General features: G+C 34.4%; 1 protein-coding gene across 2 annotated transcripts in view; it reads left to right on the forward strand.

Moving 5' to 3' along the window:
• Positions 1 to 18856, forward strand: part of TOGARAM1 (TOG array regulator of axonemal microtubules 1) — an 81977-nt gene that overhangs the window by 19603 nt on the left and 43518 nt on the right. Inside the window, exons 3-7 of one of the 2 annotated variants that reach the window (XM_080808545.1) lie at positions 1835 to 1969; positions 9370 to 9663; positions 11246 to 11508; positions 13440 to 13672; positions 16871 to 16971. In XM_080808545.1, the coding sequence (XP_080664671.1) occupies positions 1835 to 1969; positions 9370 to 9663; positions 11246 to 11508; positions 13440 to 13672; positions 16871 to 16971 (1026 nt within the window). Of the gene's footprint in view, positions 1 to 1834; positions 1970 to 9369; positions 9676 to 11245; positions 11509 to 13439; positions 13673 to 16870; positions 16972 to 18856 lie in introns of both variants that reach the window. The other variant, XM_080808546.1, reaches the window with a different exon arrangement.

An 18856-nucleotide genomic window follows, 5' to 3' on the forward strand; every position in this document is an offset into this window, starting at 1 on the left:
TTTAAAAAAATATATCCGGTTATGCTCATACCATTAGTTTGGATTTTTATAAGGCCCATGCTTTCTCATGCTTTCTGTACTGTTGAGGGCTCTCACCTAGTTGTACAGATTTAAAATAACTGGAAAGTAAGACATCATATAACCTGATGCTAGATTGGATGACATGAATTATAAGTACTGTAGGGATTTAAGAAAGGAAAAGTTGATAGAAGTGGTGAAGTGGTGAAGTGGTTTGAGAAAACTCCCGGAAAAGTTGGGCATGAACTGGACCTTAAAAAAGGGAGAGGTTTGTGATTGATTGGCAGTGAGGAAAGAGAGGGGCTCTTACAGATAGGGGGAAAGTAGAACCAAAGCATGGAGGTGAAAATTACTTTAGAAGGTGTCCAGTACATGAAGATTAAAGGAGCTTAAAATCAAAGGGAGAGAATTTTAAAAATCATAAAATTTCAGAACTATAAAGGACCCGCAGTAAGGAATAACCTTAACCAGCCAAGGGAAAGAGATCTTGGAAATATGGCCACATAAGCTTGGAAACCATGTGAATGCTGTGTTACATGTTAAGAAACAAACTAGAAGAGTTCTGCAGTACGAGATTTTTGTATAGTATATACTACAAATGCCAGGAAGAAGGGAAATCGGCCCAGGAAACAACAGATGTTGGTGAGGACGAGAAGAAGGGAAATCCTCTTACATTGTTGGTGTGAGTGCAAACTGGTACAGCGACTCTGGAAAACAGTGTGGTGATTTCTCAAAAAGGTAAAAATAAAAAATAAAATAAAAAGTTAAAAATAAAACTATCCTACAATCCAGTAATTGCAGTACTAAATGTTTACCCAAAGGTACAAAAGTACTGATTCGAAGGGACACATGCACATTTTATAGAAGCGTTTTCATGTTTATAGCAGCATTTTCAACAATTGCCAAATTATGGAAGTGTCCATTGACTGATGCATGGATAAAGAAGATGTGTTATAGGTGTCTGAGGGGCTCAGTTGGTTAAGCGTCTGCTTAAGGCTCAGGGTGCTGGTATCGAGCCCCCTTGTTGGGCTCCCTGCTGAGCTGGGAGTCTGCTTCTCCCTCTTCCTCTGCTGTTTCCCCTGCTTGTGCTCTCTTGCTCTGTCAGATAAATAAGTAAAATCTTAAAAAAAAAAAAAAAAGGAAAGGAAAAGAATGAAATCTTGCTATTTGCAATAACGTGGTTGGAGCTAGAGAGTATTATGCTAGGCGAAATAAGTCAGAGAAAGACAAATACCATATGATTTCACTCATGTAGAATTTGAGAAACAAAACAGGTGAACATAAGGGGAGAAAAAAGAGAAGCAAACCATAAAACAGTTTTAACCATGGAAAAACAAACTAAGGGTTGCTGGAGGCATGTTGAGGGGATGGGTTAAATGGGTGGTGGGTATTAAGGAGGGTACTTGCTGGGATGAGCAGTGGGTATTATATATAAGTGACAGATCACTAAATTCTACTTCTGAAAGTAATACTGTGCTGTGGGTTAACTAACTGGAATTTAAGTAAAAACTTGGGGGGAAAAGAAGGAGAATGAGGTCTAGAGAAATGTTCCATGGTAAGGCAGAATGTAGAAAGAGTTTTTGTGTATATTTTTCAATATACCTTTCTTTGTACTTTTGCAGTCTCTTCTGTTCTTTAACCCCTGATACTAATCAGATATGCCCATAGCAAAAACTGTCCCTTTCTTGCCTACCTAGTTCACTGTAACTCCTGTAGTTATTCCTATGCAAATGAAATCAATATTTCTGAAATTAAATGTATTCATGAAATAAAGTTAATATTTATTTTTATGTTTTTCTCTTCCTTCTCTCCAAAGGCAGTACTGGGACTCATCAGACAAATATTTCTGGGAAGTGTGGACAACTTGGATTTTCACAGATATGTGGGAAAACTGGCAGTGTGGATTCTGACTTACAGTACCTAGGGACAACTAACAGTCATCAAGATAAAGGTTTAAATTCCAACTTTATTTGGATACAAGATTTATAAATATTATGTGGGATTTCCACGTGTAGCTTATATGTTATTTTGTGTAATTTCATTCATTGCAAAAAACTTATATTTTTAGTAACAGTTTTTTTTTTTAAAGATTTTATTTATTTATTTGACAGAGATCACAAGTAGGCAGAGAGAGAGAGGAGGAAGCAGGCTCCCTGCCGAGCAGAGAGCCTGATGCGGGGCTCCATCCCATGACCCTGGGATCATGACTCGAGCCAAAGGCAGAGGCTTTAACCCACTGAGCCACCCAGGCGCCCTTTAGTAACAGTTTTAATAACATTTTTTCATAACTTACCCTAAAATGTTAGATTTAATAATCTTAATGTAAATATAAGTGGTGGAATTAGAGAGTTTAGAAACTCATGGTGGAGATGAGCATTTTAATACCAAGTAATTAAAAACATTATTCATTAAAAAGTACTGTGTTAGCAGAAGACAGTTATTTTCCATAGCAGTTTTGTTTTTTTTTTAAAGATTTTATTTATTTATTTGAGAGAGAGAGAGACAGAGTGAGAGAACATGAGAGGGGAGGTCAGAGGGAGAAGCAGGCTCCCCATGGAGCTGGGAGCCCAATATGGGACTCGATCCCAGGACTCCAGGATCATGACCTGAGCTGAAGGCAGTTGCTTAACCAACTGAGCCACCCAGGCGCCCTCCATAGCAGTTTTAACTTTTCTTTTTTCCTTTTTGAAAGAGATTATGCAAGTTGCGGGGAAGAGGGAGATCTTAAGCAGGCTCCATGCCCAGTGTGGAGCCACACCGGGTTCAGTCTCACATCCCTGAGATCATGACCTGAGCTGAAATCAAGAGTCGGACACTTAACTGACAGAGCTACTTGGGCATCCCAGCAGTTTTACCTTTTAAGGTAAAACTTAATTGAGAATTAAGAATTGAGAATTTATTAATTGAGAATTTATTAAGTCCCCTGTTAGGAACCATAACTTCCTGACTAGCTATCATTTCAGATATCTTATATATCTCTAAGATACAGAACAAAAGGAAGGGCTTGAGGCTGGCTGTCAGTTATATGAATTTTTTATTTGAAGGGGTTTCTTAAATGTCTGTGTTAATTAATAGCTTTATCAATTATTATTTAGAGGTAGGATCATATGGAATATTTTTAGAGGTATTTTAATTTTTGTTAAATATCCTTTACTAAAGTTTTTTGAATGATAGGGACATACCTCTGTCTTTATTTGTCAATGAAAAGTAACGCTCATTTGAAATCAGTAAGGAAGATTTAGTTAATATAGTACTTAAATTTTAGCAACCCTTTTCTCTACCCACTAAAAGGGTCATATGACTCCATAAAGTTTTTCTTTATGGTGTTATTCCCAATAAAACAGTTCATTTTTCTTAATGAAAGAGATATTTCCTAAATTTTGACTAGATTCCCTGGGGACTTGTGATTAGTAGAAGCAGTGAAGATTCTCTCTGTTGCTTAGTCTGTTCCTGTTTACGATGTCCCCCAGATGATTACATTACCTTTGATAACTACCTCCACTCTCAGTGTTTAGTCAGATCTTTGAGGCTCTGGTTTTCTATAACCTCTCAAAATACCTATAAGAGCAGTACTAAAGGGATATCAAGTTCTTCCAGAGTCAGCATTTAACTTAATAGTAGGTTGTACATTAAAAAGTCTGTTAAGACCACCACCATGTTGGGGCATGTTGGGTGGCTCAGTGGTTTAAGCCTCTGCCTTCAGCTCAGGTCATGATCACAGGGTCCTGGGATCGAGCCCCATATCGGGCTCTGTGCTCAGCAGGGAGCCTGCTTCCCCCTCTCTCTTTGCCTGCCTCTCTGCCTACTTTATTATTAAAGTATTTGCCTGCCTCTCTGCCTACTTTATTATTAATAAATAAATAATATCTTAAAAAAAAAAAAAAGACCACCTCCATGTCAGCTAACATTCTGAAGACCTGGGTGTAGATGCCGAAACCATCTAGAAGCTTCCATCCCAATTTTAAATGTTGCAGTGATCCACACCAAACATTGGAAATGTTGGGTTTTTTTTTTTTTTTTTTTGCATTCTGTTGGTTCTCTTTATGTGCATTAAAAGATTTGGTGTTTGAGTTCTTTATAAGAAATATTTTGAAATCTCTTAATAAAAGTAATATGTAATAACACACTGACATGGAAGCATCAGAATCTATTAATAGAACATTGCAATTCAAATCAGAAAGTTGAAAGTTTTCATTCTACATATAAATTGGTGACCACTAAAATCTCCTGTAGTCCTCTTTCCCACCCAAATAAGATTTAGGTATAAGTAAAGGTCCTAACTATGTCATTTATGAGTTAAAAACAAATGATATATAATTATATGTAGGTAAGTGTTCAGAGGAAAGTTTTGTTAGTATACATAAGCTAGGTCTGTTGTTGTTGAAAATCTTCCAAAAAAATATTAAAGGAAAATTGAAGAGAACCCTAAATGGTTACAAATAGATTTTTATATTAATTGAGTAATAAAAAGAAAAGATCAATAAAAAGCAAGAGAAAATAATAAAACACAATAATTAGCACAAAATAAGATGGTAGAATTAAAACAAAAAATATCAGTAGTTACCATAAATATCAATGGATAGAACTTAACTATTTAAATAACATAGATGATCAGATTTTATTTTATTTATTAAAATTAAAATGTTATTTTTTCTGGTTTATATTTTTTCCACTTTTGGGGGGAAGTTTTTATTTAAATCCCAGTTAGCATACAGTGTAAAATATTACAAGTTCAGGTGTGCAATATAGTGATTCAGCACTTCCACACATCACCTGGCACTCATCACAAGTGTACTTCTTAATCCCCATCACCTATTTGATCCATCCCCAAACCTGCCTCCCTTTTGTTTCTTGGTTTCCCTTTTTTTCTCCCCTTTGCTCGTTTGTTTTGATTCTTAAATTCCACGTATGAGTGAAATCATATGGCAATTGTGTTTCCCTGATTGACTTATTTCACTTAGCATAATACTTTCTAGCTCCATCCTGTCCTTCCAAATGGCAAGATTTCATTCTTTATATGGTTGAGTAATATTCCTCTGTGTGTGTGTGTGTGTGTGTGTGTGTGTGTGTGTGTGTGTGTTTGTCTACCACATCTTCTTTATCCATTCATCAACAGGTGGACACTTGGGCTGTTTCTGTACTTCGGCTATTATAGATAATGCTGCTATAAACATCACAGTGCATGTATCCCTTTGAATTAGTATTTTTGTATTCTTTGGGTAAATACCCAGTAGTGCAATTGCTGGGTCATAGGGTAGCTCTAATTTTAACTTTTTAAGGAACCTCCATACTGTTTTCCAGAGTGGCCTCAGCAGTTTGCATTCCCACCAATAGTATAAGAGGATTCCCCTTTCTCCACATCCTCGCCAATACCTGTTGTTTTCCTGTGTTGTTGATTTTAGTTATTCTGATAGGTGTGAGGTATTAGCTCATTGTAGTTTTGATTTGCATTTCCCTGATGATCAGTGATGCTGAGCATTTTTTCATGTGTCTGTTGGCCATCTGGATGTCTTCTGTACATTTTTTAATGGATTATGAAATGCTATTTTTAAGAGCCATATCTAAAACATGTCAGAATAGAATGGGAGAAAGTAAAGCATGGAAAAGATATACCAGGCAAATAGTCAAAGATAGCAAGTATAAAAATACTGATATTAGGGAAAATATGCACACTAAAGGTTAAAATATTTTTAGGGCTAAAGATTATCATCATAATGAAAAAAGAACAAGAAGAGATAAGACTTTGCTAAAATCATTTGGAGGTGGGTGGGGAGTGTGTGTGAGACAGAATTATAAGGAGAAAATTAACAAATCCACAAATGTCCAAACGTCAGTAGAAAATTTAAATAGAGGGGCACCTGGATGGCTCAGTCAGTTAAGTGTCTGCTGCCCTGGGCTCAGGTCATGATCCCAGGGTCCTAGGATCCAACCCCACATTGGGCTTCCTGCTCAGTGGGGAGTCTGCTTCTCCCTCTGCTCCTTCTCCTGCTTGTGTTCTCCCTTTTTCCCCCTCAAATAAATAAATAAATAAAATCTTAAAAGAAAAAAAGAAAACTTAAATAGAATAAAGAAGTTTTAGATTAGGTGATACAGAGTAATGAACAACACAGTTAATAAGCTTGTGAAAGTTGTCTCAGAAATGGAAAACCTCAATAGACCTGTAATCATTGAAGAAATTTTATTTTAAAATTTATCCCTACACACACAAAAATGACAAAAATATTCCAGGCTCAGATGGTGTTCCTAGTATTCTGTCAAACCTTCAAAAAGAGATAAATCCTATCTTCAACAAACTGAAAATTAAAAGTTTTCCTGCTTTATTTTATGAGATGAGTATAGCCTTAATTCCATGACCCCATAAAGTTAATGAATAAAGGGAAAAAATGGTGGCCCAGTCTTACCTTCATGGAAGACAAAGTCCCAAAAATGTATTAGCAAATGGAATCTAGCAGTGTGGTTTTTAAAATGTGTATGTTATATATTATGTGCAAGTAATCTTCCAGAAACTGCTATATTTTTAACCTTATCACAGAAAGAAGGAGGCAAACCATGTAAGTGTGTCGATAGATATGGTTAAAATTCAACATCTGTGCATGGTTACGAACTCCTAACAAACTACAAATAACTTTCTTAACCTGATTAATATCTGTTAATACCTATAGTAACTATATTTAGTGTTAAAGTATTAAAATTCACTTTAAAGTCAAGAATGAGACAAAATGCTCACTGTTACCATTGCTTTTGAAAATGAAATTACTAATCCCTTTAGTATTGGGAAGCAGGCACTGTTCTGGAATCTAAAGATCAGAATCTAGTAGAGGAGAAAATAAAGAAAGAAACAAGAATAGAAGTGACTTCTATGAGGACAAATAAAGTACGACAGGAGACAGAATGTGATAAGGAAAGTCTGTGAGTGAAAATGTTTAAGCAGAACCCCAGATGAAGTGAGGGAGTGAGTTACATTGATACCTGGAAAAATCCAGGAAGAGAGCATTCCAGAAAGAAAGAATAATCAAAGTACAAAAGCTCCGAAGTAGGACCACATTTGTCTTATTGGAGAAATAAGAAGGTCAGTATATTGAGTGAGAGGGAGAGTAATCTTCAGAGATAACTTGGGGCCTTGTGGGATATAGTGAGGATTTGGGATTTTATTCTGAGTGGAATAGGAAGTGATGAGAGGTTTTTGAGAGGAAACAAAAATAGCCTGATTTGACTATTTTAAAAGGATCAGAGTTACTGTATAGAGAAAAGGTTTAATAACAATGGGGGCAGGGTGCAAATCAAACTAGTGAGGATATGGCAATTGTAAAGGCCAGAAATGATATGGCTTGCATTAGAAAGGAAGCAATGGAAGTGATGAGAAGTAGTTGGATTCTGATGTACAAAGTAGCCATAAAGTTTGGAAACATAGATAATTTTATAATGTATGCTCATGTAATATGAATAAGCCATTTATTCTGTATTCATCTAAGTTTTCAGACTCAGTGATCACCCTGTGTTGCTGATGTTGATTTACTAATGGATTAGATGTGAGGTTTGTGAGAAGAATCAAGGATGAGTCCAGTGTTGTTGGCCTGAGCAACTTGAGGAATACAGCTGCCATTTACCAAGAAGAGTAGATTTTACTGGGAAATCAAGAGTTTGGTTTTGAACATGTTACATTTGGGTCATCTGTCTTTTTAAAGAGGATGTTGAGTGGCTTTTGGTATGAAGTCTGGATACAAAGGAAAATCCGTGCTAAAAATTTGGGAGTCATTCTACTCCCTATCTAGGAAGAGCCTAGTTCAAAATTAAAAGTATAAAGTTTGTAGAGGAAGAAACAAAAATTGTCATTACTCTCAGACAAAATGTGGTACAATGTGGTAATTAAGAGCACTTGGAAGCCACAGTGCCTGGGTCTGTATCCTAGCTTTATGATTTCCTAGTGTGTGATTTTTGGCAATTTAATTATCCCTCCTAACGTTTTTTTTCTTTTAGTCTATAAGATGAGTACCTACCCCCACAGGGTTCTTGTGAGGATTAGATTAATTAATACACATGAAGTGTTTAGAACACCACTTGATCCAAAAAAAAAAAAAAACCACCACTTGACACGTAATAAAGTGATAAAGTGCTAAGTATTAGCTCCCATCATTATCATTATCATAGTTGCCATCATTATCATTATGAAAATTACTAGATTACCTACAAAGAAAATCTAAAAACATATACAGAAAACTGTTAAAATATTAAGCGATTTAGCAAGGTTGCCAGAATATAAAGGTCAATAAAGTTCCTAGATACCAGCAACTTTTAGAAAATATAATTTTTAAGAAAAAAAATTACAGTACCAACAAAAAATATAAGTATATGGAAACCTAACAAAAGATTCGCATACCTTTTGTAATGAAAGCTAAAATACATTTCTGAGAGACAAAGACCTAAATAACTTAAAGGAATTCAGCCTCCCTGTTTAAAAATATTAATATTTTAATAATATTAATTATTAATAAATATTAAATTTTTATTTATTTATAATATTTATTTATATTATATAATATTGAATATATTGAAATATAATTAATATTTATAATTATATATTATAATTTAATATTAATATAAATTAATATTAAATATATAATATATATTTAATATTATAAATATATATTTAATTAATATATAATATATAATATAATATAAATATATAATATTTATATAATATTAAATATATGTAATATTTTATATATTTATATTTATAGATAATATTTGATATAATATTTTATTTTTATGATATTTATTATTAATATTAATTAATTAATATTTTCCTGATAATCAGCCTCCCTGTTTAATATTTTTAAACAGGGAGGCTGATTATCAGGAAAATGGCAGTTATTCCTAGGTTGATCTATAAATTCAATGTCACGCCAATCGAAAACCCAGTAAGGATCCTGTATAGGACCTGACAGCTGATCCTGAAATACATATAAAAGAATGGAAAGCCACGAATGGCCAAGATAATTCTAAAGAAGATAAAAAATGGAAAGACATCCATCCTATTGGATAGCATTATGATAAATAAAACATTTTAGTATTAGTGCAGGAATAGACAAAATAGACTAATTGAACCAATAAGAAGCATCTAAATGTGTGTGTATACATACTATATAGATGTGTATATATATATGAACTTTATAGAAGAAAAGAAAGGACAGTTTAAAACATGGCACTGGGAAAAGTGCACTATTTAGAAAAAAATTAGATCTTTACCTCACACTTACAAAAAGAAATAAACTTCGACTGTGTAAATCAAACCAGCTTTAAACTCTTAGATGTATGTACATAAATAACATATTTTCTTTTGTTTTATTACAGTGTATGCTAGCCTGAATTTTGCCTCTAAGACACAGCAGACCTTTGGTAACCAGACAGAACGTACTTCTTCATATTCTGGTCTAAATGCAAGTCCAGGAGGTTTCATCCTTCCATCCTATCCTCTGTCATCACCTCGAACTAGTCCAAAGCACACATCTGTTACCATATCTCCAAAGAAATCTCAGGATACTTCTGTTAACTTCTCCAATTCCTGGCCTCTTAAAAGCTTTGAAGGACTACCAAAGCCAAGTCCACAGAAAAAGCTTGTTAGCCAAAAATCGTCTGACCCTCCAGGTAGAAATGATGGTAAAAATTAATACTTTGTTCAAATTTATTTGTGTTTTTGAAATATTACTTTGGAGTTAGGGTTGTTTGATCTTTAAGAGCTGGCATTTTATTTCTCTGAATTAGGAAGCATCTAGGAAAATATTTAATAGTATGTTAAATAAATCAAACGTTATATAAAATAAAATTCAAATGAAATTGTCATTTCTTTTAATTTTGTACTTCAAAATCTTTTTTCAGAACTAGGCAACTAATATCCTTTATAATGAACATAAACATGAACAACCCAAGAGCCTAGTAACAAATTTTAGCATTAGAAATATAATTGATGCTTAGTATCCATTTATTCTACAGTTTTTGAATGCTTAGTAATGTTAAATTTATTTAAAAGAGTTTTCATTATTTGTTAACTAAAATATTCTTTTCTTGGGGCACCTGGGTGGCTCAGTGGGTTAAGCCTCTGCCTTCAGCTCAGGTCATGATCTCAGGGTCCTGGGATCAAGCCCCGCATCAGGCTCTCTGCTCAGCAGGGAGCCTGCTTCCCCCTCTCTTTGCCTGCCTCTCTGCCTGCTTGTGTTCTCTCTCTCTGTGAAATAAATAAATAAAATCTTAAAAAAAATAAAAATAAAAAATAAATAAAATATTCTTTTCTTAACAATAGTCCTTTCCAGGATGCCTGGGTGGCTCAGTCAGTTAAGCAACTGCCTTCAGCTCAGGTCATGATCCCAGGGTCCTAGAACTGAGTCCCACATCAACCTCTTTGCTCAGCAGGGAGCCTACTTCTCTCTCAGTCTGCTGCTTCCCCTGCTTGTGCTCTCTGTCTCTCTCCCTCTCTCTGACAAATAAATAAATAAAATCTTTTTAAAAAACCAGCAACAGTAACCCTTTCCAAAATAATGAAATTTGCATATATATTTATTCAAGACAAATCCCATCTCAAAAATAAAAAGTCTATTAAGGGTAGCGCCTATATCCCACATATTTTCTTTCCCACAGCCTCTGAGCTAAGATGTACCACCTTTAAACTACCCTGCAACACTGGTGTTATAGTTTATAACATGACTGTAAGGTCAGTTTGTTGCATGGTTAGTCAATTTTACCACTTTTTCTTAGGACTACACCTTCATTTCCTCCATTAATTTCTTTCTATGTTTGTCTTTCCTACAAAATCAAATACTGTATTGAAAGCTGAGAATTCATTAAGTTTGTTCTCCCATGTGCCCAGCACTACTGCTTTGCATATAATAGTCACTCATAAGTTACTTACATAATTAAATGAAGCCAGGCAAGTAGTCCTTCTGGCTTACTTGTGGACTTTACCATACAAATATTGGTTATGATAATGTGTATAAAGATAAAAATTTGACCTGGTATATAATGTTTTTATTTAATACGAAAGAATTTCTAGTGACTCATTTTTGTTATATTTGTTAGGGGACACTAATACTTTGATCTGATTTTAAATAATATTCTTCTAATAAAAGATAATGTGTTTTTAATTTTAAAGCAGTGTATTCCAAACACTTATGATTGTAACTCCCAGTTCTCTGAAATTAAAAAAAGGTAAGTAAAATATATTTTTTTCATGCAGGAGAAAATACTCAAGAAAAACTTTCTCCAGTTCAACTTATACCTGCCTTAGTGAGATCACCATCTTCCCGACGAGGCCTAAATGGGACCAAACCTGTCCCTCCCATACCGAGGGGAATCAGTCTTTTGCCTGATAAAGCTGACTTGAGCACAGTGGGACCCAAAAAGAAAGAGCCTGATGATATTTGGAAGAGTGAAAAAGATAGTCTTAAAATTGATCTTTCAGAATTAGATATCAGCGATAAAGATTTGGATCAAGAAGAGGTTAGAGCCAAATATCATTTTTAATAATTTTTAAATGCTTATAATTTCCTATAATACAATATCTGTTATTTAAGGAAAAATCAAGTACTTTTTAATTCCATAAAATGTTTTCTTTTTTATAAAAGTATGTTATGATCCTTATAGAAAATGTAGAAACTATAGTGAAGTATTGGAAGAAAATTCATCACACCAAATCCCACTACCCAGAATAATTTGCCATTAACACTCTAATGTGCTAATGTGTTTCCTTTCAGTATTTCTTCTATGCATATATTATTTCTTTTTAATTTAAAAGTATGAATTATATAGCAGCATACCCATATGCTAATCCCTCCCAAATGAACAATTTGCATGTTTCCTATTTTTAAATAAATGACATAACATAGTTCCTTCCCCAATCCAGTTCCTTTCCTTCCTTCACCAGAAGCAACCACTATCACCATTAATTTGTGTTTTATGTATTTGTGTACTTTTAATATATTTTTATATTTATGATATTATCATAATTGATTTTGGCTTATTCCTAGTCTTTTACTATTGCAGACAGTGCTGCTTTGGACATTCCTGAGTATGTCTGTTGTGCCTACGTACAAGTTTATTTATCTTCATGAACTATGAATTCTCAGTCACTCCATTTATACTATAAAAAATCCATTGCCAATGTGACAACCCTGTACATACTAACTATGTCAGAGAAGGAATGTGGTGGTTGTATTACTTTGGATTCGGAGCACTCTTTCCATAGATGCTTTCTTTTCATCATATTAATCTGCCTGATGTCAGGTTTAAAAAAGTGTTTTACATTAAATGTGTGTAATGAAACACTCAGTTATATTTTGTGGTCTTATTTTTGCCTACTTTTAAGATGTAAGCCTCATATACTGATAGTTTGCTCAATAAAATAAAACTAATGCGTATTCATTTTAAGGGTATTTCTTTAGCATTAAGCATGTGTACCAAAATTGGTTCTTAATGAATTAATTAGTCATTCCAACTTCTGACTGCTTGTAAAATCTTTCTTCCCTCCACACCCATAGTTATATTTCACTGGTACTAGGAAAAGAATTCATTTAAAGGGAAGAAAGTTCTAGAAGGGTCATTTTCCTACATAACTCATAAATTTCATCTGATGCTACATATTTTTGCATTATTTGTATGATACCTTAAAAATAGCCCCTTTTCTTTTAATGAATAATTGAAAGGATAATTTCTTTTATATAATTATTGATAAATATAGGAGAATAGTACTATTTTTATAATGGCAAGCCTTCTAATTCTAAGGATTTACTAGGAAGTGGCCATACTGTAGAATCAACCATTTTAATTGTTATAATCAAAATGTAAGTGAAACAGTTTATGTATGTTTCTGGGTTCCTTAATTAATTCAGGTTTCTATTCCCCACTTTAATGTATTTGTTTGTAATGGCATCTTCTACTCTACATTTCTAGAAATACTTGGTTTCAGAAGTCACATATAGTCATCTGTTATTCTCTGACCCCTAATACTGGTAATCTTCTAATTTTAGAAAACATTTCTTTTCACAGAATTTCTAAATGGCCTCATCTACACACCAATGATCTAAGATTGGCTAGACCTTTCCGACCTCAACTCAGATGTCTACCATCTATCTGATTGAATGATTCATTTACTAATTAAATTTTATTATATTAGTCATTTTTCTCAATGCCAGTAATACCATGGTGAATAGTAGCTTGAAATCCTTCCTCCTACGGGGCTTACAATTTTGTTTATAAATTGGTTGTTTATAAAATACGTGTTTTTATTATGTACAAATACGTTAATATCCATCTTGTTAGTACCAGATTGGAGACTGGCTAGCTAGGTATAGTGAATGGAATTTAAAATCTAAGGATAACTTTTACTCATATAAATGTCTTGTAAAGTTAATTGTTGTTTTTTTTTTCCTTAGATGCAGAGTTCTCTTAGGTCCCTTCGTAATAGTGCAGCTAAGAAAAGAGCAAAACTGAGTGGCAGTACTTCTGATCTTGAAAGCCCTGATTCTGCAATTAAGCTCGACTTGACTATGGACTCACCATCTCGATCTTCCTCTCCAAACATCAGCTCTTATAGTGAAAGTGGAGTTTATAGCCAAGAATCATTGACTTCTTCTCTGTCTACAACTCCCCAGGGGAAGAGAATAATGTATTTTATTTTTTGACTTGTTAAATGAATGCTGATCTTTTAATTTGTAGCCTGATCCCTAATACCGTATTTGAAAAAAACTTAACTATTTATTTTCTAGTTCTTTTTTTAAAATTTTATTTATTATTTGACAGCGAGAGACGCAGTGAGATAGGGAACACAAGCAGGGGGAGTGGGAGAGGGAGAAGCAGGCTTCCTGCTGAGCAGAGAGCCCGATGGGATGCAGGGCTCAATTCCAGGACTCTGGGATCATGACCTGAGCCAAAGGCAGACGCTTGAGCCACCCAGGAGCCCCTATTTTCTAGTTCTTAAAATGTTGCAGTACATTTAGAAGACAGTGGAAAAGTTTATAGGTACTATCTATCTTGGCTTTGGTTTGGAATGCATGGAGAAAGAGAACACATCAGCTGTAACTTAGAGCACCTGCAGTAATATAAACCCTTATTTCCCAAGTCCTAGTTGTTCTGCCTGAGATTTATCCTAATATTCTTTGTTCTTTAGCTCTATTCTGGATCATTGAGTCTTTTGCAGTGGACCTGTAAGCTGTTTTTACTGCTTTCATTGAAAACTCAGCACCAGTTTTCTCTAATTTGTAGATAAACTCCACCCAACTTTTACCTCGCCATTTCTTATATTTTGTTGTTTCGTTTTCTTGTAATAGCTCAGGCCTCTGTGCCATAGCTTTTGCAGCCTTCCCAGGAATTTCCTTACAGCAGTTCTAGAGTTAGAGTCCTGGCCACCCCAGAGCATTTTTTTCTAGTACAACAATTCAACAAACTTTACCAGATTACCTCAGTGACCTCTAAGTCTTAGGCAGTGATCCCACCTTGATTTCTGAAAATTTCTGTGGCTCTCTTCTAGGATTTGGGGAAATCTCTTCCCTCTTTATTTTAGATAAAAACCTAAGAGTAGAATTGCTAGGTCATAAGATAGTTAAACATTTAGCTTTTTAAATAACTGATAAACAGTTTTCCAAGATAACTTTTACAATTTTATACTCCCACAAGCAAAATATGAGAGTTCCAGTTGTTTCACATGTTTGTTTATATTTGTTGTTGTCAGTCTTTTTAACCTTATTTTCCTTTGATTTTTATCCTGAACCATGGTTATCTACAGCTACTAGCCATAAATATTTAAAATTAAATTTTAATTATTTTCAGTTACGTGAACTGGAATCTTTAACAATGTAGGTAATTAGAGACTGCATAATCAAAGGACAGATGGTGTTTTACTAATTATAATGGAAAAGGGTGTTTCAGCAGTTCGCAGGTTTAAACGAAAGTTAAACTGCTGTGAAAATTTTGTCTTATCCCATGATTCCATTCTCTACATTTTTAACTTTTAAGTAGCAGCTTATTTTGTAGTTGGAAATTTTTTCTTATTGGAAATTCCTTTGTTGTAATTACCTAGGTAGAATAATGAAATATGTTTACAAAATGAATTTGGAATGGCTGCCTGGGCTGGTGAAGTAACTGTTTACAATTAGTTATCAGACATTTAAAGTAGATATTTATCTCTTTAGACCTGAAGTCCGTCCCTTATCTTCTATGGATGTCAAGTTTTATGTTAAATACTCCTGCAGTTGCAAGGTCCTGTAAATAATTTAGAACCTAGTTGGGAAGAAAAGAAAAGTTCACTTTATAGTATAACATTTAGAATTCACTATTCTCTATGTTGTCTCGTGGAATTATTCTCTTCAGATACTGAACTCTGTGAGGAGGAGTTCAATATACCCTCATTTCTGGACTCAGTTACCTTTAATGAATTTTGTATTTCCACATTAAGTTTAATGGCTTTTTTTTTCTTTTAATTTCTTTCTTCTTTTTAGATTTGTTTATGCAGCACACCCAGTGCTCCATGCAATATGTGCCCTCCTTAATACGCCCCCTACCCCCATCCCTCCAAAACCCTCAAAGTTTGTTTCTCAGAGTCCACAGTTTCTCATGCTTCGTCTCCCCCTCTGGTTTCCCCAATTCACTTTTCCTTTCCTTCTCCTAATGTCCTCCATGTTATTCCTTATGCTCCACAAGTAAGTGAAACCATATAATAATTGACTCTCTCTGCTTAAATTTAATAGCTTTAAAACAATTATTCTTAACCAGCTTGCATCTTGCCTTAAGAATCATGGCAAAGGGACGCCTGGGTGGCTCAGTTGGTTAAGCGGCTGCCTTCGGCTCAGGTCATGATCCCAGCATCCTGGGATCGAGTCCCACATCGGGCTCCTTGCTCAGCAGGGAGCCTGCTTCTCCCTCTGCCTCTGCCTGCCACTCTGTCTTACTGTGCTCGCTCACTCGCTCTCCCTCTCTCTCTGACAAATAAATAAATAAAATCTTAAAAAAAAAAAAGAATCATGGCAAAGAGAGCCACTATTACCTCATGTAGGGCTTTCATCTTTAAGTGGGTTGGGGAGGAAAAACTCTTGAGAATCATTCTTTTAGAGACTAAGTATTTACTTTCATTCAAGTCAGGTACATGGTATAAATGTAATTGACTAAAGAAACCTATCATCTATTCTAGAGAAATTACTCTTTAAAAATGTTTCACATTGACGGCTCTCTAGGCCAATTAACAAATATGCTTACCCAACTACTAAGAACTATGCTCCTTTGTAAAATCTCTTCTTTATAATATCCATCACTGGCTTTTTGATATTACAACACTTAAGTGATTTTAAATAGTTCCTTTACATTCAGATTTAACATTCTTCAGTCACTTTCTTTGTGAAACAAAGCCTGTAGGTCTTTATGATGTCAGAAAAGAATAACAGAATAATCCAGGAAGAAAATGGCATGTGCTAATATAACCCACCTTTTGCTTATCTCTAATTTGTAATGTATTTAAGTCTCTTTTTTGTATTATTATCTATGAGGGCAGATAGTATATTAGATGATTAGGAATCATTTGCTTTGGTAAATCTGTCTTTGAAATGAACTTTCTTTGGATCAGTTTTGATTTTTTTTTTTTTGACCCAACAAAAGGTTATATAATATGAGTTAGAGAATCTTCCCTGCCTTTGGTAATCCTTCCATGAATAATTAAGAATTGCCTCTATGCCAAATGGTTGGAAGTTCAAAAAGTGAACTAGGAATACCAATAAAAAATATTTTTAGCTATAGTTTTTATACTTGCTCCTGCCTTACTATTTAAGAATATTTTACTATCCTAAATGTTTACTGAAATCACTTTGTTTCATTGTAGGTCAGACATATTTCCAACATTTGGATCAAAGCCTTGTCCAACAAGACTTTATTCTGCAAAGAATAAAAACTCTGAGATAGCTGATCAAAGCCCCAGTGCAGGTATTTTATAGCTATTTTATAAATATGTTTTATAGAAAGTATGATTTTTTAATCAATTATTTTTATTAACATATAATGTATTATTTGCTCCAGGGGTGCAGGTCTGTGAATCATCAGGCTTACACACTTCACAGCACTCACCATATCACATACCCTCTCCAATGTCCATAACCCAACCACCCTCTCCATACCACCCCTACCCCAGCAACCCTCAGTTTGTTTTGTGAGATTAAGAGTCTCTTAATGGTTTGTCTCCCTCCCAATCCCATCTTGTTTCATTTTTTCCTTTCCTACCCCCCCAAACCCACCACTCTGCCTCTCAAGTTCCTCATATCAGGGAGATCATATAATAATTGTGAAAGTATGATTTTTAAATGGTATCAAAAATGGTAAAAAAATGCATTTCAGATGTAGAATTATTATAGTTACCAGTTAAGACTAATCATCTTTTTAACTCCTTACAAGAGCTTTTTAGGCAAAAATAAGTATTGTATTATTCTTGGAAGAAAAAATATTTACCGAAATAATTGATCCCCCTTTAAGCTCATAGGTGTGCCTATGCCTGGCTCTTCCATCTGGACATTTTGGTTTAAGTGATATGAAATGTGACCTGGCCAGCAGAGTTTTGAAAGCCCTCAGGGTGATTCTAATAGGCAGCATAGTTTGGAAGCCACTAGGCATCACAAAAGACAATTTGTTTTAAAACACACCTAACTAATTGTTAAGTTTGTTTGTATCTTGTTAAGAATTTCCTGAACTAACCTGGAAGTCTCTAATGTATAGCATCACTTTTCAGAAAATAGATTTAGTTATTAGTAATCTTTTGGAGAAGTATTTGGATTCTCATCTATTTAGGATGGAAACTGCATGTGATTCTTCTTTATGATTGGAAACACTGTTTTGGATTATGAGTGAATTATAACACATTGGCGTTTATTTTCACATGATCTCAGTATAAAAGTCCTAACAACTTTAAGGCTACTCTACCTTTTATATAATTTCCTCTCTAAAAAGCTATGTATGTATATATTTGTCTACTAACATTTTAATATTTCTTGCCCCTAAATATGTCTTAATTTCATCTCCTCTTTTTAGTCTCCATTATCACTTTTATTCATTTCTTTCTTACTTAGCCTCCTAAGATTTTTCTCCGGCTTCAGTCTCATTCTCTATAATCAGTTCACCTCAGTGCAAGTCTGACAGTATTGCCCAACCTAAATTTATTTAGGGCATTCTTCCATGATCTGTCCCTGTCTACCTTTCCAGCCTCATATTTCACTTCCTTCCTTGTAATTTTGTATTCCAGTTAAATCAGACCAGTTTCTATACCATTTCCTCTCTTTTTGCAGTTACATGTACAAATTCTTCTGGGTGAAATGTGGAATCCATACCACACCCCATTCAGCTCTAAAAACAGTTCAGTTGCTTTTTCTGGATACCCTCCCCATTCACACAAAAAAATTGATTATTACTTCTCTCGTGATATCATTACATTTTACACTGACATCTTTATAGTGGTATTGGCATTATTTTACTTCTTTGGACTCTCAGATTCTCAGTCCCCAGAGATTATTTACCTCTGATTATCTAGCTAGTGCCTTTATTATCATGAATGCCTCATTGAACCATGCATGCCTGGTATATTCGCTTCCACAAAGCTAGTGTTCCACAAAGAGTTAGTTAATCTATTAGGCACAGGAAGACAGTGTATATGTGTTTTGGAGTCTGAAAGACCCCAGATGGAATCCCAGTTTGACCACATTCATGAGCTGGGCAAGTGATTTAACTGCTTTGAAATACAGTTCCCTCATCTGGTAATGTAAACCTTGAGAAGGAGTAATGACCATTTGAGTATAAGCACCTCATGCATAGTAGACACTTGGCT

Source organism: Martes martes (genome assembly GCF_963455335.1).
Source record: "Martes martes genome assembly, chromosome: 7".
Classification (NCBI taxonomy): Eukaryota; Metazoa; Chordata; class Mammalia; order Carnivora; family Mustelidae; genus Martes; species Martes martes.